Raw genomic sequence first — 24,563 nt, 5'->3', positions numbered from 1 at the left:
CGCCTTTTCCAATGCGCCACAGACGGCTTTTTGTTGGGGTTGCCCCGCTTCATGTTGTGACAGTGAACTTCTAATTCTCGTTCACAACGCGAGCGCGCGCGACACACGAAACACAAATGGAGAGAACCAAAGAAAACATAGAGAGGGGTGGTGCAGTGTTGGAGCGCCCCTACGTTATATTTTTCATATTCTCAAAAAAACAAATGAATCCTGATCTGAGCGGCGCCTAAAAAAAAGGAATCTGGGGGGCGCCTACAAAAATAAAAAAATATACATAGGCCTATTAAATATATATATATATATATATCTGGACTGCACCCCTGCGCTCCCTCTACAGTTCAGCGCCCTAGGCGAACATTTATAACGCCAGTGCGGCGGGCCGGCCCTGCTCACATGACACACTCCTTCTGTTGGAACCGGTTGAAACACATCTCCTACATACCTATACAATCCTAACACAGCATTTAGCCATTGGCTCTGAGTCTAGCTCCCTACTCTCTGCTGAGCTCCAAGTTTTCTGGTCGACGAGGTCAAATCTGCTGTACATATTCTACAATCATATAATATATATTATACATGTGCAGCCTGACTGAGCTAAAGTTATAGTACATTGTTTTTCTCACTTTAATGTGTGGTATATGTTGAGGATTGTGCATCTTACTGAACACTTAAGACAAGATACAACTGCATTCGTATGCCTTTTGGATTTCTTATTTGGAAGCATTTTGGATCTACATTGTTAGAATAACTTCTGGTATTATAAAGGCGACAGTCTACCTGGATCTTGGGATAAACACAATTAGTTATTATGAAGCACAATTAAAAACAAATATTATTCATATTCCTCGCTGGCACAGCTAGGAAAAATGTTATTCCAAAAACCTCTATTTAAGTTTTAAATATAATCTTTATTAACATTCATTAGAACCTCCCTCCTTACATGATTTAACTTAAGTTTATCTTATTTTTTATTATTACTTGAATTATCACAATTAACTCACATTTAATTATTATATTTATTTGGTTTGGAAATGTTTCGCCATACCCCGATCGTTTTCCCCATCTGTATTTGTTTATGAAAATCTGTAGTGTAACTCGACTAAGCCTTCCTGCAGGACACTCCTTTCACTTGCAAGTCTGCACTCGAGTTTGAGGGGCAGCTGGAGAGCCATTTGCACTTGCTCGGTTTGTGTCACTTGGAAGTAAGCCAGCTCTTGTTATGGTCACACTCACAAAGACATAAAACTGAGGGTCAGTGAAGGACAGTGGCTCAGGGACAGGCATGGGGAGCATACACACACGCGAACAGACACTTAATGCAAATAAGAAACAAAGTAGGAAGTGTTATATTCCATAGACTTCTCTCTTTTTTGTAAGGAAAGGGAGGTTACTGCTGACAGGAATGTTGAGTTATATTATGCAGAGTTCAACTAAGTAGAAACCTTCAACGGTGAAATAGAATTCCAATTTTCAGGAGAGGTAGCAGAATACGTGTAGTCCATGCAACCAGCTGCTGAAAACCTATGATTTTATTATGTAAAAGTCTATTGCTCCTAATATAGGTAACATATATTTAGGGCTGTGAGAGACTACATTTATGAAGCAAATCCTGTCCGAAATGTCACATTTTTTTAATCATGTGTGTTTTTGTGTTCATGTTTCTGCAGTATTCCTGACCTGGGTGAACTGCTCCAGTGTGCGCTGGGCGACAAGGATCCAGGATGTTTTCACTGTAGCAAAGCTCCTCGCTCTGGTTCTCATCATAGTGGTGGGACTCGTCCAGATCTTCAGAGGTAAATGCGTGTGTGGGCAATAATAAGGGGGTACTGGTTTTATTGGATGGATTACTAACAAGCCTCCTGTACACTCAAGAGACACGTACCTACCGGGAAGAACAATAAACCAAACACATAGGCACAGAATGAGACTCAAGGTGACCACAAAGATACTCAACATTACTACAAAGAGACCCAAAATAATCGCTGGTAAAAGTGAACTTCAACCAAAACAGTAACAGGGTAACACAAAATGACCACAAAAAGAGGCACAAAAACGCATAACAACTATCAGAAGGTACAAAACAATCCTAGAGCCTCAAAATAACTACATAGAGCCTCAAAATATGAAAGATATAAGAGACACAATGCAGATACCAAGAGACTCACAAAACTACAACGGGACAAAAAAAAACCCCACTACAAACAGACGCAATTACAGGCAAAAATCAGCAGCTATCAAAAGAGCAACAGAGTAACAAACATTGACTACAAACAGACTCTAAATGACAACAAGATGAGGCTAAACAACCATTAAATCTGTCTCTCTCATATGCAAAAAGGTGGTAGGGCCTTAGTATGTCTGTGCCCAGAGTCTCAACTAGAGAACAAACATTTGTTTTGACTTTAACCAAATAAGCAACTAAACCTTTCCAGGTGATATTATACAGGTTATATTCCTTTATCCAAAAATGGCTTCCTCTCAACTTCTCCAGGTCACTACGATGCCCTGCGGCCGAGTGTGGCCTTTGATTTCAGTCAGGACCCGTCAGTAGGACAGATAGCGCTGGCCTTCCTTCAGGCCTCCTTCGCTTACAGCGGGTGGAACTTCCTCAACTACGTCACAGAGGAGATCGTGGAGCCACGCAAGTACGGCAAGCACCACACCTGAATCAAAATGTTTACAAAAGTCTATGAAAGGGAATAGATTAAGACTTGAAATATTCCACACATAATCAAAGTAATCAAATTTGAAATGTGTGATCTCTGAATGAATGGATATATTAATTTTCTTCAAATAATGTAATACTAGTTACGTTTATTTATCACTTGTTATTAGTTGTAGATTAATAAAAAAGTTATCTCTCCATCATTATGTAGAGTACATTTGAATATTTAAGTATGTTATACTCTAAAGACTTGCAGAAAAAAAGGTACAGAAGACAATTTAAGAAAGTATTTTACATTTCTACAGGTTTACATATAAACAACATTAAACATAATGGTTTATATGGTAACACTTGTATCTAGACAGGATCAAATAATATACAATTCAGTCGCTAAGTTCAGAACTATATAATAGGCTTGAATTCTATTATATTTGACAATGTCTTGCTGTTAATGCACTGACACACCAGCACTTGGATAATCGGCATTACTTTAATCATTATTTTTTAAATTAGGAATCTGCCCCGTGCCATCTACATTTCCATCCCACTGGTGACCCTGGTTTACACTTTGACCAACATCGCCTACTTCTCCTCCATGACCCCCGAGGAGCTGCTGGCCTCCAACGCTGTGGCAGTGGTGAGTAACTCCATCTGCATGAACAAATTCAGAGCACTTCATATGCTGTTGAGCAAGAGTCTGTTATGTGAGAATTATAAGACTGCTGGAATGCACAATCCTAGCGTGGCAGACCTCAAACAATCTGCTAGTCAATAAGTGTTTTTCATGATCCCAGTGGGAACATGTCAGAAAGAGTCATGAATTCAGTTCGTGACTACTTTCATTTGATGGAATTACAGACCTAGAATATTAACAAATGAGACTTTCATTCTAAGAAACAAACAAAAAAACATTCAACTAAAACTGTTTTCGCTCTCTTACACAAGCCCTATGTGTGTAGTCACAGTCTGATATAGCCAGAGGTGTAAAGTAACTAAGTACATTTACTCAAGTACTGTACTTAAGTAACATTTTGAGGTACTTGTACTTTACTTGAGTATCTCCATTGTACTTCTACTCCACCACAATTCAGAGGTAAATGGTGTACTTTTACTCCACTATATTTATTTTGTACCTTTAGTTACTTTACAGATTTGGATTAATGATGTGAAATATAATAAAGAGGGGCAGGTGGCAACAATCACAGAAGGAGGGAAAAAGTACAAAAGCAGGAAGTGAAGTCTGCAAACAAAGAGGAGGTATGTTTCAAAATAAAACAGGAAACAGTAAATAATAAATCATGAAATAAAGGAAAAACCATATCCAAATTGCAGGGCGGATCATGACACAATGTGTTTTCCAGTCACATTAATAATTAATTAATTGTCCCCGTTATTTGACAGTAAGACATTAAACAAAGGACCCAGAGCTGGACTCCAACACTGGGCGCTGCGGTTATATGGCATGCACTCTAAGTACTCAGCTACCAACGTTTTCCAGTAAATGTCAATAATCTAACCCACCCGATGTTGTGCTGTTCCAGACATTCGGGCAAAAGCTGCTGGGGATGTTTTCCTGGGTCATGCCGATCTCTGTAGCATTGTCCACTTTCGGAGGAATCAACGGATATCTGTTCACCTCCTCCAGGTAGAAAAAACACTCCTCACTTGGATGCACATACCCAACCTTCATTTTATAGTCCTTTTAGAATTGACTCATTTTTCCAAGTACTAGTATCAGGTTTGTACATACACAGGCTTGGGCAGTAACAGAACACATTGAACAGTTTTGCATAGGACACAATAAAAGTGTAATGATTTTGTTGTAGTAAAAGAAGATGTAATTAGATAGCCGATACATTTCATAATGATAAACAATAATAATAATAATAATAATGATAATAACAAACCAGGAAATGTGTATGTGGGTTGGTTAAATTAAAATGATTAGCATTGCTAATGCTCAAAGTTTTAACAGATAATAAGCAATTATCTGAATGCATGTTTGTAGATTGTGTTTCTCCGGAGCCAGAGAGGGTCACCTGCCCTATCTGCTGGCTATGATCCACTTGAAGAACTGCACTCCAATCCCAGCCCTACTGGTCTGCGTGAGTGATTCATACAGCTTTGTATTTTTTGTGTATCTATTAATATTAACATGTAACTATTTACTATTATATTTAGTAAGTATGATATGTATTTGACCCCCTCATCTCCCACAGTGCTTTGCCACTATAGTCATCCTGTGCATCGGCGAGACACACAACCTGATCAACTATGTGTCCTTCATCAACTATCTGTCCTATGGAGTAACAATTGCTGGCCTCCTCTACCTCCGCAAGAAGAAACCCAACATGGTCAGACCCATCAAGGTACAGAAACCTGAGAAGCATGGTTAACAGCAGGAACTAAAGTTAACTTTGATTTTCTTTATCCCATGGCCTTAAATAACCATCTAATCATAGCTCTTGGATTACTTCACCTACAATGAGACACATTGTACTAATTTACAACTGGGAAATGTTGTAAATATATGTATTCTTACCTTTACCTGAGTTTTAAAATGCCTATTGATATGTAAAAGGAAATGAGTCAGAGTGAGGAATAATGTAGTGGCTTCATTTTTACAACTTTACCCACATTCTCTTCAATACAGAAACCAACAGACAACTCAGTATAAAAATACATCTCCCCTTTAATAAGTCATAATAATGTCAGGATATAAATTACCTCGAGGGCCGTACCAAATGGTCTCGCGGTCCGTATACGGCCCGGAGGTTCCCCACCCCTGTTCTAGATAGACAAAAAATGCACACATAACTGTGTCTTTAAAATGGCTTTTTACAGATATTTATTATCCAAACCATGTACTTGAATACAATATAATGTAATATGCTTGTTTGAGATGGAAGTAATGTAATAACTTGTGTGTTTTTGTGTTGTGCAGATTAGCATGTTGATCCCCATCGCCTACCTGGTATTCTGGGCTGTGCTGCTGGGCTTCAGTCTGTACTCTGAACCAGTGGTTTGTGGCCTGGGAATGGTCATCATGCTGACTGGAGTCCCTGTATACTTTGTTGGTGTTCATTGGAAGGACAAACCCAAATGGGTCTATAGGGTAGTCGGTAAGTTGGGTCGTGCCACTGTACATATTCAAATCGTATTTTATATCATTTTAAGAGATGTTAACTATGGCATGACAGACAATACATTTTATAAGTCTGATAGTTCTATTGTTTGTTTATGAAGTAAGAAAAGGTGAAAATGATCTATTGCTGGGATAACCTTTCTTAATATCTGAAAAAATGTAAGTGTTGGCAGGTGTTTTGACCAAACAACACTGAAATGGCTTTACAGAATGCTCTTAATAAGAACTAGGCGACTTTTAACTTATCCTAACACAACAGTAATGTTACATTGCTTGCTAACACACAATTCACCTTGTGTTTGAGTGCATGTTGAAAATAAAACTCACTCCTCTATAGACTGTTGAGCAGTGGAGCAAATCAGCCTCTAGTGGCCAAAATGTGTGTGACAGCAACACAACGTTTTTCTTTACCTCGTAAAAGAAAATGAACAAATAAAGATTAACTTCTTAACTCATAAACACAAAATGAAAAACATTTAGATCATACTTAGAAAATCACTCCGTAGTTAGTCCCTATTATTAAAACTGTTTTCTTTTGATTGCAGAAAAAGTCACATACGTGGGCCAGAAGGTGTGTTATGTGGTGTTTCCTCAGGAAGACCTTTCAGAGACTGAACCCCTCACTTCCTCCAAAGCCACTGACTGAGCAGCGCAGTCACCCAGGAATTCCCATTTTGCATCCACACCTGTACTTCCAGTTTTTCCCTCCCTTTTTTTCACATTGGTCAGTTTGTGGATGGTTAAGAGATGTTTGTGTAGTGGCATATTGCAAAGTCGAGCCTAGATACTGCCTTCATTACGCTCCAGTATAAAATAAGAGGAAGGTTACACCTATGGCAGTGGCATTAGCTGTTTTTATGTGATACTTGGTACTGGTTCTGAATTCTCATCAGCAGTAGTCCGTGCTCCCTATTTCATTCAGATCTTTATAGCATCTTCTACGTAATATCCTTGAGCTAATGTGCCTTATGAAATGTATGTGATGGTGTTGTGTGTTGGTTTGTCCGGATATTTTGATGATGCAATAACATTTTTGTGGTAAATATGCAAGCAGTTTCTGCACTTAGCAATACTTCTCTATTACTGCTGCTACCTTCAGCGATTTTCACTAATTATTCACAAGATGTTTACTGTTCATCAAATGTGGATGAGTAATTTTCTGTCTATATCTCTGTTTTGCTTCATTATCTAGCAATTCTTTCAACTTTAGGCTTCTTTCTCTCTCTCTTTTTTATTAGATCATACTGAGATAATGTAGGTGCCCCACTAGAGCGATTATCTTAACTACGCTCATTTTTCCCAGCAATATTTACAGCTCAGGAGAGAAAGGACGATGGCGAGAAGTTTGAAGCTATCACCACCACGAAAAGCTGCCTCTCAGAAATGAATAAGCTCTATCGCAACACCACCTTTTGAACCGCCTGTTCTGATTTGTGATCGTTTTTTAAGGAATGCTTCTGTGAACTCTTTCAAGGTGCTTCACCTGACAAGACAGCTATTACATTTCATATTTCTCATCTGATATGATAAAGCGTTTACCATTAACATGCATGGGCCTGCTCCCACTTCCCCAAAGATCAGAACAATAATCACCCCAGGCCGACGCTTTATAGATCAACTCACTTGCTATGGTACCTTTGAATTAATATAGTTGGTTTTTCAGTGGACTTATTTTGACCCCATTGAAGTATTAAGTTGCCCCCAAACACTTATGGTAAAATGGTTCTCACTCAAGTCGCACTACCACTACCTTATGGAATACTTCACATCCCAAATTATCTGTTTATGCAAACGTGTCACCCATTTTCTTAAATGCATCAAGACTTTTCTCCCTTTTCTGATTGTTTGTTCACCACGGAAGCTCGTGAGAAATGTAAAATCAACACAGAATGAAAATTTGATGGACAAATGGTTATTTTGGGGGTGAAGTATTCCTTTAAATAAATGTGCTCCATGTGATATTTGTTGTATTTAAGTAGTATCTTACAGCCCATAAGCTTCCTTTTGTGTACATACAACAAAACATATGTAGGTTTTTTAACAATGTAAACCAGCATGTTTTGAACAGTATTTTTCAACGAAAATCTACTAAAAGACTCACACTTCAAACAACAATGTCTGTCTGCCATGTCCAGGCGCTGTTTGCTCAGCTGAGATCTGTAAATACTGTGTATAGAAGAACAAACTGTTACAAATGGGCCAGTGACTCTCACAAAGATCACATTCCTCAGACATGTTGTGAAACATTTACATACTGTGTACAATTGATCGGTGCACCGCTGTGTTTTGTAAAAGGGTGTAAAGATGTGCAAAAATAACAATGTAATTACCTATTAAATATAGCAAATTCTGAGATGCATCTTTTTTTTGATTATACAAGTAGGTACAGGAGCCCTCAGACACAAATGAGAAAGAAAATACTGGTGATTCAGTTTCTATGTCTGATCTTAATTGTGTCGTCTCCTGTGCATATGACTTACTAACAGGTAAAAACATTTTTGGCATTACCATTTTTTCAGCAGTCATAAAGACATGTGAGAAAGTAATTAATATCAAACTTAGAAAATCCATCATCATAACAAATCCATTTCTCACCTCTAAGGGCTTCCATACAAAATAAGTTTGACTATTGTAAATAAATTGCTTGCCGTAAACTACCAGTTTTATGGTGGTGGTCGTGTCAGTATTATTATTTTGATGCAAAAAATACATTTGTACACTAAAATAATTCAGTAAATAAACGGCTTACGGTTTATTAATTGCAGGCACAGTAAAACAATGAACAATAATCAGCAGAAGGCTTTACAGGGCTTTGAACAGCAATCCCCAAAACGTCATGGTGGCATTCCTTTCAGCACAAAATATACAAATATAGTTGTTTTTTTAAATAAGAGAAATGCTTTTATACAAACAAAGCATACATGGGGAAGAAGCTTCACATTCAAACAGCAAGGATAGGCAATGCAATTCTCAGACAACCTGGTTCAGTAGTACTTTATTTCCTCTATTCAGTGTATTTACCAAGTGTTTACCAATTGAAAATTGCAGTCTCACGGCATTTCGTGTTATAGTCACAAAATGTATTTAATCTATTGATTCGTGTTCAACACGAAAAAAACGATTTTCGCATTTTTCTCGTGTCACACAGAACGATTTTAAAAGCAATGTATTTATATTGGTAGTGTGTTTTGTGCCTGCACCACGTATTTTTGTCCGGTCGGGTCTTGGAATACCAGAAGCTGTGGGGTTCATAAAAAAAATGTCTTACTCAATATCTTACCCTAAGCCTAACCCTATCCCTTTTATTTTAAATTGTATAATGTCGAAGTTTTTTTGCCGTCCGCGAGGAAAAGAAATGGGGCTCAGCCTCAGAATACTGAAATCTGTATTTTTTGTCATCTTTTTTTCCTTCTTATTTGTTGTTATTTGGTGCAGGCACGAAATATACTACCAATAGAAATACATTGCTTCTAACATCGTTCTTTGTCAGAATACTGAAATCTGTATTTTTTTAAATCTGTTTTTCCTTCTAAATTGTTATTACTTAAATTGCTTTTAAAATCGTTCTGTGTGACACGAGAAAAATGGCGAAATCGTGTTGGTGAACACAAATCAATAGATTAATTTTGTGACTAAAACACGAAATGCCGTGAGACTTTGTTGCAACATCAGAAAGGGTTTGATAATGTGCATTATAGAGAAAAAATGCAATCAAGAAAAAAAACCCACTGAAAATACAGTTGTGAAAATCTTGACAACAAAGCAATCAAAGCAAGGGTATAGAGAAATACTTCAGCTGCGTTTCAATTTGGATACTTCCATCGGTACACTGAATTTCCTAGAATGTGAAAACTTGGGCAGTGCGTGAATTTCTGCTGTGCCGGAAGTGATGATAACAATCTTCGCTAGCTAGATGATCGAGGTAGCAAATCATTACAAACTACTCAATTAACCCAATAAAATGTATGTTGGCTTCTTTTTCGATACAAATATAGTTGTACGTCTTTCAAATTGTGAAGAAAACCCAATAATTAACTTGTATTTGTATAGTGCTTCATTAACCAGAGCAAAAACAATCACGGCTGTTCCTGAAATGTCTGTTACCCATGCTAAGATGGTGGTCATAGAGTGTGGATCTTGCAATTCTTTTTGAAGACACACTTATGAACTCTAAATAGTACAGAAGTATGCAAATCGAGACATAGCATTGATCTTGCCTGACAGATAATAAAATATTCTCTAAACTGTCACTATGACACAATCAATCTTTCTTTACATTTCAAATAGTAATATGTTGGCACACTCATCTTTATAACTGGTTTTCTGCAGTCTGAAAAATATCAAAGAAAGATAATTTAACCAAGACTTTGACAGATTAAGATTTAAATAAACAGGTAAATACAGTGGAATATGTTTTTTGAAAAGCAACATTTTCTTCTGCCCTGACTTCCCTGCCATAATAATCCCTGATGCAGTAGTGCACTACAACTTCAGAGCAGTCGGTTGTAGCAATCACATGTCATATCATAACGCTGTGTCCAGACACAGACACATCTAATCCCTTCATACATGACAACTACAAATGTGGGCCAAGAAACTATTGGTGATATTTACAACAGCAGGGAAAAACCATTAAGGCATTTTTTAAATAAATGTGTACACCTCAAAGAAAGTCAGGACATACATTATACAGATGTGTACATTTTTTTTAAACTAATAGTAAAAGGAGAAAGGTCAGACCTTAAACTTTGAACAAGGTACAAAATGAAATACGCAAAAAATATGTAAAGCTAGGAAGGCTAGGAATTACTTATGGAGACATCTCTAATGGCACATAACATTTAGCAGCTGTTTATGAAAAAGAATCTCTTTAAGATGGACGGACATGGGGTAGCATGGCACATTCAGTCACTTAAAGGGACAGCTTAGATGTTTTTAGTGGAGTTGTATGAGTCATTTATCTTTAGTCTGTAAATTGCGTACTTTGGTGTTTTAAAAAGGCTCGTTCAAATCTCCCCTAATTTGCATTATAACAAAACAAACTCATCGATCGAGGCAATACAATCACTATGGATAAGAACTTCATGTAACTCCACCTCAAAACATCCAAACTATCTCTTTAAAGTAAAAAAAATAACTTGCAAGACAATGTTTTTTAGTACGGAACCCTGACAGTGCTGCTTTTAAAACAATCAGCATTTGGCTTTCTGTCATTTCTCTAACTCTGCCTCTTCACACAAGTTATCTGACTTGTTCAGTACCTGTTCAGTAGCAATATCCTGCAGTAAAAGAGAGATAAATGCATTTCAAGAAACAATGGAAGTGATACATTCTTTAGAGGCGCAACAGTAATTAGTAAACGTCACCAGGGTCACCTCAGAGAAAAGATTCACAGAAAAACATCAAGCGATCATGTCCAATCAAGTTCAATGTTTGTCAAGACAGAAAGAGAAATATAAAGTAGGAATAGAGGTCCTCATTGAAGACTGAAAAATAGACGCCTTTTATCATATCCTGTCATAGAAATGTCCACAGCATAGATATGAATTTCCAGTGTAATAAAGCAGGCGTCAGCAGTCAGCAGGTCTGCAGTGCTGCAGAGGTACCGCTGGGATGAAGACGACTCGACAAACAATAAATTTTCTGAAGTCAAGCTACTGTTCCCGACACATTCACATAAAATCGTAGACACTGCCTCCGAAACAGTCACGTTCATTCAAGTGAGGAAAGGCTTCCTTGAGAGGAGTGTATGTTTGATTAGAGGGGGGTGAGGGGTGAGCAGAGTTACAGGTTCTTGGACTCTTTACCTCAGTTTCCATTCAAGTTTGGTTTCAAAACGGATGATGTCAAGTTGAAAAGGCTTAATTGAAAAATCTGAATTGAAAAATCAGTTTGATAACATTTTCTTAAACGTAGTGAAACCATTTTTTAAGTTCGAAGAGGGTAAATTAAGTATAACTGAAGAAATGTACAGCATATGTTAAATTAAAACGGACAAATATTTGGCATGATTGAATTATTCTGTGAAACTGCATTGTAAAAAAAAAAAAGGGTTTTGGTAATTACGCTAATATGTACTCATATGAAGGATTGATACCACATATTGCATATCCTTATGGACAAGGGTTAGCCGGTTAGCATAGCTTATCATAAATACTGTAAACTTAAAATAACAGACAGCATGGCTCCTTCTGAAGGTGAGACACTGCCACAAAGGGCCGTTAAAGCTCACCCGCTAACTTCAGACAGAGCCAGGCTAGCTGTTTCCAGAATTTAGGCCAAACTAGACTAAGCTAACCAACTGCTAGATGTAGCCTTATGTTTTACGGACAGGCATTAGAGTGGTTTCTATCTACTCATCCAACTCTCCAATAGAAAGCAAATGAACGTATTTCCAAAAATGTTCATCCTTGCCAATGGAAGTGAAAGGTCTGGCTTTATTTATTTTTTGTATTATCAAAAATCCTGTGAAAAGACCAATATACTCAATGTAGGCCTATATTATACTTAAGCAATAACTTCCTCAATAGCTTCGCGTCAGGCCGAACCACGCCCCTTAGCTGTGATATAATGAGCATATACCACGGCCTGTCGTGAGCTATTGCTTAAGTGTATACTAACAAGTATAAAAGCGTATTCCTCAATGTCAAAGAGCTTCGTAGTAGTCTATCTAAAACACATAAATGAGCAACACTATTTCAGCCCAAATTAGTCTCAAACAAATGCGATTTTTCCTGAAAACGTTTAAGAAAACTATTTAGCATTTTAAAACATTTAAATATCCATCACAAAGGTCTGGTGAAGTCATAAAGCATTTAGAAATGGACGTGCTCATATTGGTCTTTCATTTGATTTATCGACTATACGAAAAACGGACAATATCACCAGCTTTCACCTGATATGCAACAGCCTACCGTGAACTTCTGATAATAACACTACCTCTACATTAAAGTGGGAATAAGACAGACTGGAGGGCCATGAAGCAAGGAAAATTCATTTGTGATCACTTAACAGGCTTTTTTGGTTCACAGTATATAGCGGTGCAAAATGGCTCTGGGTAACGACACAAAGACTGCTTTGGCGTTGTAAGAACATGTAGCTAATATTCAATTGGTACTGGTGGCCAGAATTGAGTTTCGATTTTTCTGGAACAGGGCTCCTGACGAGGTCATGTCCCAAAAGGGAATCAACATTAGTTGGGATTTTGGGGTTGATTAGTTATATTTAACCACCTAAAACATAAACCATAGAATACATTCAATATCAGTTTAAGTCTAACCAATATTTAGAACGTTTTCGACAAATAACTCAAACCACCAAACTCCATTGACAGAAACTGATATTTTGCTCATAGAGAAATAAAGTTGCTGGTCTTCCACTCTCCCGATCACTAAGTCATTGTGTGCTATTGTGTGACTTTGGTGAATCTGACCTTTCGAGATAATAGCACAATAGCAGCTTACGCGTTCTACAAGGTAAAGAATACTGTTTTGGTCAATGGAGTATGGTGGCTTTGAAGATAGCAGGGATAACAACCTCAGGAACCCCCAGATTATTTTAGGATGGACTTTTAAGATAGACATCCACCAACTTCAAAAGATTATACACTCAAAATCGATAAGTACCTAAAACAGCCCTATTTCAAAACATCCAAACTATCCCTTTAAGCTCCTTGACAAAAATATAAACTGCACAACAAAGACCATAAGCACTACTAATGCTGGTTTATAATCTTACACATATGCATATGCAGATTTTTAAAGTGAATAGACACAAGTTAATTATATTTGACTGAATTGGGCTAAGGTACAGGTCTCACCTCTGGATCTGATAGGAATTCATCTCAAGGTCACTTTAGCAGATATTGATGAGAGCAGGTCTCAGCCGAGAGAGTGGAAGGAGGGTACCTCCCTAACTCCTCAGCATGGCGTTGTTTCCCTCCCTGAATTTCCTCCCTCATCACTAAAGGTTCTGCCTTTGCCCTCTCTACTCCTCCTCTTATCCCTGCTCCTTATTTCCCTGCTTGGCACTTCCACAGTAAAGTGGCTGTCGTCTGCTTTCACAGAAGTAGATGAGGGTTCGGAGGGTGACGTCACCTCTGGTCCCTGGGGGTGAGGGTGAGTTGTTGTGGCGGTCTGGGATCTGCTAGAAAACACAGGGGGTGAGATAGGGGACAAGGGCCCCAAGGGGGAGTATCGTCTCAAGGAAACACCATTCAGGTTAACAGCGAGCTCCAGAACAAGTTTCCTTGATGTGCGGATGTTGCATGGAGGCACAGAGGCTTCCTGGGGATCTGTGGGGCGCCCGCTATGAGTTAGAGAGTCCCTCTGGACAGGTGTGGGGGGCTCTGACTGTGGACACCTGCTGCTCTCCCTGCTGACTGGTGACAGCACGTCCTCTGGGCTGTCTGCAGACTGCAAGGACAGAGGTGATGCGGGGCTCTCTGACGTGCAGGACTGCAGGGTCCTGGTTACAGAGCGCCGGGACCCCACTGCATCCACCTGTTCCCATCGAGCCTGTCCCACAGCCCAGCTCCTGGGCAACTGCGCACCCACAGTTTGGTAGCTGTGGAGCCCCAGTGTGATCTGTGTGGGTCCAGGGGAGTCCAGCAGAGGGGCATTCCCTCTGGTTCGCCCCCCACTGCGGAACAGGCGAGTCCATAGATGCCCGAGACGTCGGTGAGAGGAAGAGGAGGTGGAGCGTCGCGTGGAGTGACGTCTGATCTGCCTGCGCATCGCCAGACGCAGGTTCTGTAACACGGACGCCTGGAGGAGGGGGAGACGGAGGAAAACGTCATTCCTGTTTCTATCCAAATATCAGGTAGATAGCAAGCAATCAAGCAAATAGGATATAATTGTTCATTTGTCATCCTTAGATGAACTGGTAGGCCGATCTTGCTCCTTTGTTATCCAGTATCTGTGCTAAGCTAAGTTAAGCTAAAAGACTGCTGGCCTTTGCTTGATACTAACCACTAAGATTTCACAATGGCATCCCTTAACGCAAGAGAAAAAAACTTTTTTAACAAAATGTTAACTATTCATTTCAGTTAATAACGTGATTAGGCAAGAGTTAATGGAAATATGTGTATATTGACAGCCATTAGGTGTTTTTATCCACCTTTGTTTAAGTACGTTTTCAATTTCAAATTGTGCTTGAATCCTAAGTTTCAGGAAAACAATTACCAGAAATGTATTATTGTGTGTGAATGAATTACCTGGGTGGGGTTGTACACGGGGAAATCTTCCACCGGAGGGATGAGACCCTGGGCGATTAACTGGCCATACGAAGGGGGGGCCTCTCTCTGAACAAAATCGGCCTCCATGCGAGTCATCTGAGTCTCAAAAGCTCTGTAAGAGAGACAGAGACAGAGACAAGGACAGAGACAAGGACAGAGACAGGGACAAAGACAGGGACAAAGACAGGGACAGGGACAAAGACAGAGATACTGTCATTGTAAATAGCTGGGTGGACCCAAATACAGAAGAAAGGAAAATACCTTTACTTTTAGGTAATCCGGGGAGGGCAAAACAAACACAACTAAACAGACCTTCCAGCTGACCAACATACAAGGATCCCGGCAAAAATGTAACAGATAGCTACGATTCAAAAGCAAGTTGAACTAATCAGCGGATGAAGTGCAGGTGTGCAAGAGGTCAGGTGGTTGCAGGGCTAATGGCAACTAATAATGCCAGGAGTGAAACAGACTGGACAAGGGGAAAAACATTTTTTAAACATAAACAGGAAACTAATAAACTAAAAACTAGGATAATGAAAGAGAGAGACAGAGAGAGAGGTAGAAAAAAGAGTGCAGGACAAACAGCACGACAGAAGAAAAGATCATTGAAGTGGCGTAGACAGAGAGTGAGCGATCATAAGGTGACCTACTCAGACATTCATCTTGTTGTATAAAGCAGTAAATAAATCAAAGGGATGACGAAAAACAAGAACATCACATGCACAATGGTGCTTTCGGCACACCTGTACTCTCTGCTCCTGAGGGAGTGGAGTTTGAGGGCACAGCCGAGGGCGATGACCAGCAGGAGGCTGCAGACGAGGCTCCCGATCAGGGCAGCTGTGATCACCTTCCTGGGCACGGCTGCCAGACAGTCCCTCTCATCGCTGCCGTCCAAGCAGTCCTCCTGGCCGTCACAACGCCACGTCTCGAAGATGCACAGGTTGGTCCCGCAGTGGAAGTTTCCAGGTTGGCAGTTGTAGCAGTTCTTCTCGTCAGACCCATCTGGACACCTCTTCTGGTTGTTGCAGCGCTCAGAGGCTGGGTAGCAGACCCCAGTTCCTCCCTCGCAGGGGAACTCTCCGTCGGGGCAGGTCGGGCAGGCCTCCTCGTCGCGGCCCGATGGGCAGTGCCAGTAACCGTCGCAGTGTTGGCGCTCAGAGTAGCAGCCCTGATCGCTGCCACAGGGACGCTCGCCGGGAAAACAGTAACCTTTGACCTAGAGACGGCAGAGGAAGAATGCATCAGAGAGGAGTAGTTGGTGTCCGCTGGATTGATGGGTCTCTGGGCAAACAGAAATAAAGGTACTTTCAACTATACCAATCACAAAAGACCTTAAATGTAGATAGAAATTCTGAAAGGAACCCCAAATGGGACGTTATTGAATAAAATTGTTTCGAGCAGGGGTTTTCAACGTGTGGGAAGGTGAGCCTCCCCTTAGTGAACATAAGAACAGCCGCGCCCCCCATCCCAATAATTATTGCTATTATTATTATTATTATTATTATTGTTGCTATAATGCAGGGGTATTCAATAGCATTTCAAAGAGGTCCAGTAAGAGAACATGTCATGAAATGCTCTGTTTTCACTGTCTACCTTCCGCCATTTGACATTACTCCGACTTTTTCTCTCTTCTTGTCTCGTCTCTGTGTGTGTGTTTGAATCTATCGTGCTGACTCACTGACTGCAACGATTTGATTGGCTGAGTAGCGTCACCTCCTTAAAACATTAAACAATAACTTTTTAAAACCTTTTTATCTTTATGTATAAAACTCCCCCACTACTTGGACTATTCTTTACACCCCTCTAGAAGAAGTGAATGGTCTCAACCATATTGCATCAGTAACTTGCACTTGTTGTTATAACAAGATCGCAAGGACACTGGTAGCGATTGGACAATTGAGTGTTGTGGAACATGCTTGTGCGTGCATGAAAATATACCACACACCCAATTACAATTGCATGTTCAATTCACTACCCTGGAAGTTAATAAAAGTTGTTAAAGTTGGAACAGCCTGTGGACAGCCGTTCTTCCTTGCATGTCAGTCGCCGACACCTTCTTACAGAGGACAGGCACATCTAGCTGCAGCACGACCCGTATATTTCCGCACGCCGTGTTCTCAAGACATATTTTTTTTAACATTTTCAACATGGTGGATAAATCCTTATACTGCTCCCGGCAACACACTGAACGTCAACTTTGCCTCCTTATTACACTCACCCCTACTTTAGTGGGAACAATGAGTCTGCGTCTTTGATGCACACAGGAATAAACGCAGATCATCCTCTGGCTGCAGCCTTGACCGGCACTTGCTTTTGATCAAAGTCAATGCGGAAAACCCGCACTCACACAGGTAGGTGGAGCCGTGGAGGGAATGAGCACTTTTGCTGCCTTGTTGGCGAGGTGGGGGAACTCGGTCTCCACAGACAGCCAAAAGTGTGCAAGTGTCACTTTACTCGTATTTTTCTCGTTATTTTTTGTCTCACGCTGCGCCTCCCCTGAAGCTCTCTGGCGCCCCCCAGGGAGGCACGCCTCACACTTTGAAAACCGCTGGTTTAGAGCATATGATTAAAACATTTCAGTCTGTGGCCATAAGTATTTTTTTTTTGTCTAAATGTATTTTTGCTGCTTTTATATATATTTATTGATGAACAGCACTTTGGTAAACTCTGTGGTTTTTAAATGTGCTATATAAATAAAGTTGGATTGGAGTGGATTGGATAAAACCATTTGAATTTTAAAGATAGTTGGAGCTCTCCCTTACAGAAGGTTTGAACAAAAAGTTGTAAAAGACAATGAAGCGTTGAAAAGACTTTGAAACTAATTTTCTGAAAAACCGGATGAAGTGTTCCCAGTCTGCAGTACCTGGTATGTGGCGTTGAATCCATGTCCTGGGCTGTGAGGCTGGGCCATGTACAGAACACTCATCTGTCCCCGGCTGGACTCTAGCAGTGCCGGGCGCCGGTTGTTGTGATGAGACAGCACCTGCAGGAGGTGCTCTGCGCGCTGCAGCAGGCCGTCGTACACATGCAGCGAGTCCCCGGGGCCCAGCTGCAGGTCCAGCTGCAGCACGATGGGCTTGGGGTCCTGGGTGTCCAGCCACCACGAACACCTCAGCTCAGCCACAGAGCTCCTGTTGGCCCGGAAAAAGTCTGGGGAGGCAAAGGAGCCGTAGAAGTTCCTCAGACGTTTTCCGCAGGTGGTGTCGGGGCAGCCGTGCTCGTCTGTGCCATCGGGACAGTCCCGGGCCCCGTTGCAGCGCAGGGCGGGGGGCAGACAGCGGGTGGACTGGGCCTCGGTGCACGGGACGGAGCCGGGGGGGCAGAGGCCAGGCCGCGCCTCCGTGGGAGGGGGGGAACAGCTGCGTTCATCTGACGCATCGCCACATTCATCCTGACCGTTGCACTTCCAGGAGCGAGGGAGACACTTCCCGTTCCCACACAGGAACTCATCTGACTGACAGCTGCTCTGACCCAGGTGACCTGCAGAGACACACATTGACAGAATGCAACAACAGCTCCCAAATATCAAGAGAAAACACGACACAAACCAACATCAGAGTGCTTTTTGCTCAGTGAAACAACAGAATGCGTTTTAGCCTCAGATGTGATTAGTTACTTTAAAATTCTATGACTAATAATGTAATATGGTAAAGTATAAAACATAACAACAGTTTATGTTTCAGCTGAGTTTTAATAGTGTGCGGCCTGCAGTGTTTACTCTACAGTAAGGGCAGACCCGGCGCCAGAACAAATCTAAAGGGAGGGCATATGATTTTCATGGGAGGGCACACAAAACCGTCATGTGCTGCGGGCCTGCGGAACAATATATATCAAACAGCAAGGCCAACAGCATTGCGCAAAGACGCACACGTATCGCAAATGCATACACAAATAAAGGGCAACATAGAAACCACTTTTGAAACATTGTGTGCGTGGCAGCACAAACACTGGTAAATCATGAGCACACTGGTTAAGGATGGTAGCTTCCTCAGGAAAGAAATATAGAGACGGAGACGATGAACTGTTTAGCCCGCCTTGGGCATGGTTTATTTTCCTGCACTGCACTTGGACATGCTGTGGAGTGAATCGTGGTCACCTCTGAGAGGGAGTTGGTTGACAGCTAAAAAAGCTATAATATCAACGACAGGTGACACGTAATAACGGTTCCGTGCCAGCTGATCTGTGTGCACCAAAGTACTAATTTCCTTATTTGTTTCCTCGCGTATCTGTCTCTCTCTCCACGAACTCTCACATGAAATGTGTTCTTTTGATGCGGCATGCCTTAGCAGTCCTTTATCAGTCTGTAATATGTTTCCAGTCGCAAAAAAATTTGACAGTAAAAGCCGCATCAGATGAAGACGTATTTACTTTAAACTGTCTAAAGGGGAAACAAAAGGCTGCGTCTGCTTTAACGAATATTCAAGCCATGGTCTGTTGTTGTACCATGCAGTGGCAAAAGTGCGCTTCTTCCCTGAAAACAATCTCCCTGGATAACGATCCAGTTTCACCTGGTTGGGTTTATTAAAGATCATCTGGGGCGGTTGGTCTTTGAGCGGTTGCTGGCCCAAAAGTAGCCTACCTGTTGATGTGCTGCAAGGTAGCGTCTGTAGTGGAGGCACCGGCACGGAGGAGGAGGAGGATGCTGGCGGGTGTGGTACAGGGTGTGGCAACGCAGGTGGTGATGGTAGGGGCACAAGGAGCTGTGCCTCGGAGGACAGCGTTGGTGGCGGCCGCCTTGATGAGTCAAGGCTTGGGCTCGCTAACTCAGCCCCGGGGTTTGCCGAGGTCAAGCTTGTGACATTAAGACGTGCTGCTCCAACGGCAGGTGCAGGGTCGCCAGCAGCACCATCGGCTGCAGTTCTTTCATCGTTATTTCTTTTTAATAAATCCTTAGACCTTTTTAAGCCAATTTCTGATATCCATTTTGGAATTCAAACAGAAATGGGAGTCTACAGAATGCACAATAAACAATGCGGCAGAGTGTGACGCTGTGATTGGTCTAAATGTGGATGAATCACAAATCACAACAGGCACATGAATTTATTTGACGTAGCCTGCAATTTTTTGTTTTAGTTACTATCTGACATCACATACATCGTAGCATAAAGGTTCACAGTTTATTTATAATTTAAAAAAAATTAAATTATATATATTTTTATTTTTTATAAATAATAAAAATCGTGTTTATTGGGGGAGGGCAGGAATGTCAAATGGGAGGGCCTGGCCCTCCAACGGCGCCGGGCATGTCGCAAATAAAAACCATGTAGTTTAATCCATTAGAGCTACCTGTTTTATAGTTATGGTTTATAAAATACAATCATTCGATACCATAACAGGACGGATCGTTTAGGATTGATTGCATATGAACATACAGTGTATGGGTGACTTGAGCGGACTGCCCAGATATATCTAGGCTGCCTGTGTTCCTTCTTTTCATCCAAGAAAAAAGTGCCTTCATTGCCTAGTGGAGGCATGATGGTACTGGGAACCCGAGGGCCCCCTAGTTAGCAGGCTAATGGGATCTTGGGAGTTTGTGATAATTAATTCTGGAAGGAGGTACAGGGTTCCCTTGTGTAAGCAATGGTTATTAACACTTGATTGTCCATCTGTCAGTTAAAAAGATCAACAAAAAACATATGGAGGCTTGTAAATTGTTTTTTGTTTTTGTTATTCCTGTAGCTCTTAACATGGTTAATGTTGTGTGACTAATTGGTTGGCTGTTTCTCTGTCAGGACGACTAGTTCTCTGACTTACTTAATGTGTTTTTTAAAGTGTTAAGTGGTCCAAATGCAACTCTTTTTTTCTCAAAAGCAATCTTCTTCCATGGTAACCATAAAGTAACCCTATCTTTAACCTTAAGATATAGCTGTACATCCTGGTTTCAAGACCACAGGAACATGTTTAACTCATGTATAACCGCTTGTGTTTCTTTTATTTGCAGATATGCAACAAGCTTTTAAATTTCGAGTCGTCATCCATCACGAAATAAAGAAGATAACTTTTCAAAATGGCCTCCCCTCATCTGTGGAGGATTTGATTAAAGTGTTTAAACAAGCTTTTTCCATCACCACAGAAATAGGTCTTCAGTACAAAGATACTGACTTTGATGACTTCTTCACTCTAACCTCTACAAGTGACCTCAAGGATAAAGACACACTCAAGGTAGTGCACATTCCACCAGGCCTCTTAAAGTCCACAGTTCCTCAGGAGCACAACCATGACACATCTGACATGTCCCCTGTCGATGATCTGCCCTCTGTGGATTCACAAGATCCAGTAATTCACAGCCCCCTTGCCTCTGACAGGCGTAACCTGTGGCCTGCCGTCTTTCCAATTCCCGTTTTCTCCTACAACACAGAGATGGCTTTGCAGCAGGGCAATGAATTTTTTTTAAAAGACGGAACCCTGCTGACGTCACAAAGTGGTAAATCGGACATTCTGGAGCGCCTGGCTGAGGCCATGTTTTCCTACACAGCTTATCCCAATGATCCACAGAGGACCGCCGTTGCACATGCACTTATAGAGAGGCACCCCTGCTTGAGGGAGCCCGGCTCCTATAACGGATGTGACGGGTGGCAGCAAAGCCTAAAGTACAAATGTGCAAACTACCGGAGCAAACTTAAAGCCCATGGAAATCCTGAACTGATGATTAATACACTGAAACACAAGCAAGAGGGTGACAGAAAACCTGCCAAAAATATAAAGAAACCAAGGAAATCTGAGGTAAACTACTACCCCCCACACCCAGCCGGTGAAACTGATGACAGCCTGGAGAATACAAGACTTGAGCTCATTTCAGCAAGCAAGTCCAGGGACAATAGCCAGATGATGAATGACATGATGTCGAGAACATACAGCTGTAGAAGAAGGGAAGTGGTCGGCCAGTCCATGCAAGTGGCACAATTCTATGAGAGATGGCCTGCCCTCTTCAATCCTGTACAGGTAAAGAAACTGGTTGAATGATCCTCCCACACCCTGTAGTGTAGCAAAGTGGGGTTTGTGAGAGACTCATTAAATGGGAATCTTAAGAAATGTTAGTGTATATTTTTCCTCCAAACTTTATATCTGTCAAAAGTATTTCAGCCAGTGTTGGAATTCAAGTTTTTCTTTTACTCATATTATTTACAAGACACAGTTTTGTAATCGTACTTTAAAAAAAAAGAAAACTCACCCAACAAATGTTCCAATTGCAAATTCTACATTTGATATGTATTCATATGTGTTTATCCTTTTTAATCTCTATCACAATGCAGCTGCATCAAATACGGCCAGAGCTTATCATGGACCCTTTTTCAGAGCATCACCGTGTGTTTAATCTTCCCAACGTGTGGGCAGCATATGCAGTCTCATACCGATTTTTTAAATAAATTATTGTCATAAAAACATACTATGGAAACACAAGTGATGAAATGCAAGAATGATACCCCCAGGGCCCTGCCAGCACCTTTCTGCCAGAAAAAAAACATTATTAAACTTTTCGAAGATTGAATTGGGTGTAAGCATATCTAATCCTCCCATGAAAGAAGCCCCATCAGTTGCTTAAAGATACCAAAAACCAATAATGAGAGGGTAGAACAAGATAGATTTGAATTAAACAGACACGCTTTTGTATGGCAATCATGTAGCAACATCTGATATTATGGGAAAATATATGTACATGTGTTTTGTGTCTATATATACATACATTATGTATAGCCAGGTCTGGTTGATGAGGCTTATTTATTATTATTATTTATATTTGTGTATTTTTACAAAAAAAGTCGCAGAAACCTGAAAATGACCTAGGCAAGGCATAATTTGGAGCATAATAACTGAACTTCTCAACGTTTAGTTCTGACTCTGAGAGAAAGCTGACCAGTCCCTTAAGTCGTGAGAGATCTGGATGGTTCATAATTTAGCAGTAGATCAGAAATGTATTTTGGGCCTAAACCATTCAAAGCTTTATAAACCAGCAGCAGTGTTTTTTAAATCTATTTTTTGACACAGCACAGAGTGCTGTGGCAGGGAGAAACACAAAGTTAGCATTTAGCTCACCTTTTGTCAGCTCTAGACATGTAATTGGAACTTTGTTTGGTCGAGTCAGTGATACCAACTTACCAACATTTGTTCTTCTGGAGTATTTTATTAGACTAAATGTGAATGTTCCTGTCCTGCTTCATACACCCTTTTCATGTTTTCTGTATAAGTAGTTGACCAAATCCTCTCCCCCAGATAAATGAAGAGTTCCGAAGGTGCAACACTATTCCCCTGGAGTCAACGTTTATGTCTCAGCTGGACAGGTTCACTTCAAAGTTCCTGCAGTTATTCAGCTCAAAGGGAGGAGCTGTTGGACAGCGCATGAAGGGCGTCATGACTGAACTAAGACAGGTGAGGAAGGGGTGTAGAACCAAGACAAACAATAAATGAATCCGGAGCTTAAGGTTTATTCCAATTGTCTTTGGTTTGAAAATAAATGTTTTCATTTTCACCAAGCCATACGGTTCTTCTTTTATTTATGATCCAATGATTAACTCTAGAATCAACATGTGTCCGTGGTGAAGAAGAGGGACGTGATTCTGAGATGCCTCATAGAGTACCTGGGGGAGAGTGTGCCTGAGCTCATCTCTGACTACTACGTAAGTATTGCCCTTATTACTGTATTTTAAGGCGTGTTTGTATATATGTATAGATTAATGCATACACATACTTGCATATATGTTTATATATATTTTATGCATATATATAAAGGACTTTAAAGTCATGTCATGGCCATTTCCACTGATCATAATTCCATTGTTGAGGTCTACTAGAATAGATGTATATTGGGCAATTTTCCAAAATCACTTTGGTTTCTCATACAGCATCTCTGTAAACTACGTGTATTCACTGAATTTTACTCTCTGCCTTTAACGGCTCGTTGGAGCTCCAATAGCTCCAGCCCCCACCCTCCCTGTGAGCACAGTGTGCTCTGATTGGTTGGGACGTTGTGAATCGCGCTGAGCTCCGTGGAGGTGTTGTTTCCTTGTTTAGCGATACACAGCGAAACACAGCCAAACTCACCCTGAGCACACACAAAGTCACAGCCGAAGTAAAAACAATAAGTGTGGCTTGATATTGAGTAAGAAAAAGGTTGATAAACGCTGTGAGAATGGGTCTGCAGAGAGAATTTCGCCGCGATCCCAACTGTCTGTTATCAGCCTGCAGCCAGGGAGGAGAAATCAGCAGAGCTGCATGCACTGAGTGTGTGTGTGAGGAAGTCTGTGGATTGGTCAATTTGGACCAATCAGCGGGGGCTTAACGTAACGGCTCTGCGGACGTAACGTAACGGCTCCACGGATTGGTCCATTTGGTTCCGGGTAACGCATGACATCATGAGTTACCCGGAAGAATCAATGGACGTATCTCCAATGAGGCGTTTTGGGGAGGTATTTTCTGTGTTAGAGTTTTACTCGCTACAGGGTGTACTTTGAGGGTTTTGACTCTGCAGACCGTTTCATGCAGACAAGGGGACGGGTAATAACCGGAAAAGCATGACATGG

General features: G+C 41.0%; 3 protein-coding genes across 3 annotated transcripts; 2 read left to right on the top strand and 1 right to left on the bottom strand.

Annotated features, from left to right (window-relative positions):
- Positions 1 to 1,667: 1,667 nt before the first annotated feature.
- On the top strand, positions 1,668 to 8,160 carry LOC104946980 (asc-type amino acid transporter 1-like; the record flags this gene model as incomplete). Its single annotated transcript, XM_010772897.1, has 8 exons — positions 1,668 to 1,793; positions 2,492 to 2,645; positions 3,179 to 3,302; positions 4,207 to 4,310; positions 4,674 to 4,770; positions 4,885 to 5,034; positions 5,610 to 5,787; positions 6,356 to 8,160. Coding segments are annotated over 8 exons (1,034 nt in total), but the record flags the coding sequence as incomplete, so codon positions are not given.
- A 1,237-nt stretch (positions 8,161 to 9,397) lies between these two features.
- Positions 9,398 to 19,912, bottom strand: LOC104946979 (low-density lipoprotein receptor-related protein 3-like). The gene is made up of 6 exons (XM_010772896.1): positions 19,866 to 19,912; positions 19,625 to 19,779; positions 17,909 to 18,525; positions 15,789 to 16,261; positions 15,025 to 15,157; positions 9,398 to 14,575 (listed from the first exon to the last, which is right to left on the bottom strand). The coding sequence occupies exons 1-6, from the start codon at positions 19,910 to 19,912 to the stop codon at positions 13,730 to 13,732; spliced, it is 2,271 nt and encodes a 756-aa protein (XP_010771198.1). The 3' UTR covers positions 9,398 to 13,729.
- Positions 19,913 to 20,981: 1,069 nt separating this feature from the next.
- On the top strand, positions 20,982 to 23,660 carry LOC104946978 (uncharacterized; the record flags this gene model as incomplete). Its single annotated transcript, XM_010772895.1, has 3 exons — positions 20,982 to 21,987; positions 23,257 to 23,412; positions 23,562 to 23,660. Coding segments are annotated over exons 1-3 (1,254 nt in total), but the record flags the coding sequence as incomplete, so codon positions are not given.
- Positions 23,661 to 24,563: the final 903 nt, after the last annotated feature.

Source organism: Notothenia coriiceps, unplaced genomic scaffold, assembly GCF_000735185.1.
Source record: "Notothenia coriiceps isolate Sejong01 unplaced genomic scaffold, NC01 NC01_scaffold00011723, whole genome shotgun sequence".
In the NCBI taxonomy this organism is placed as follows: Eukaryota; Metazoa; Chordata; class Actinopteri; order Perciformes; family Nototheniidae; genus Notothenia; species Notothenia coriiceps.
Note: the sequence above shows the minus strand (reverse complement) of the source record. Positions and strands in the feature narration are given on the sequence as shown.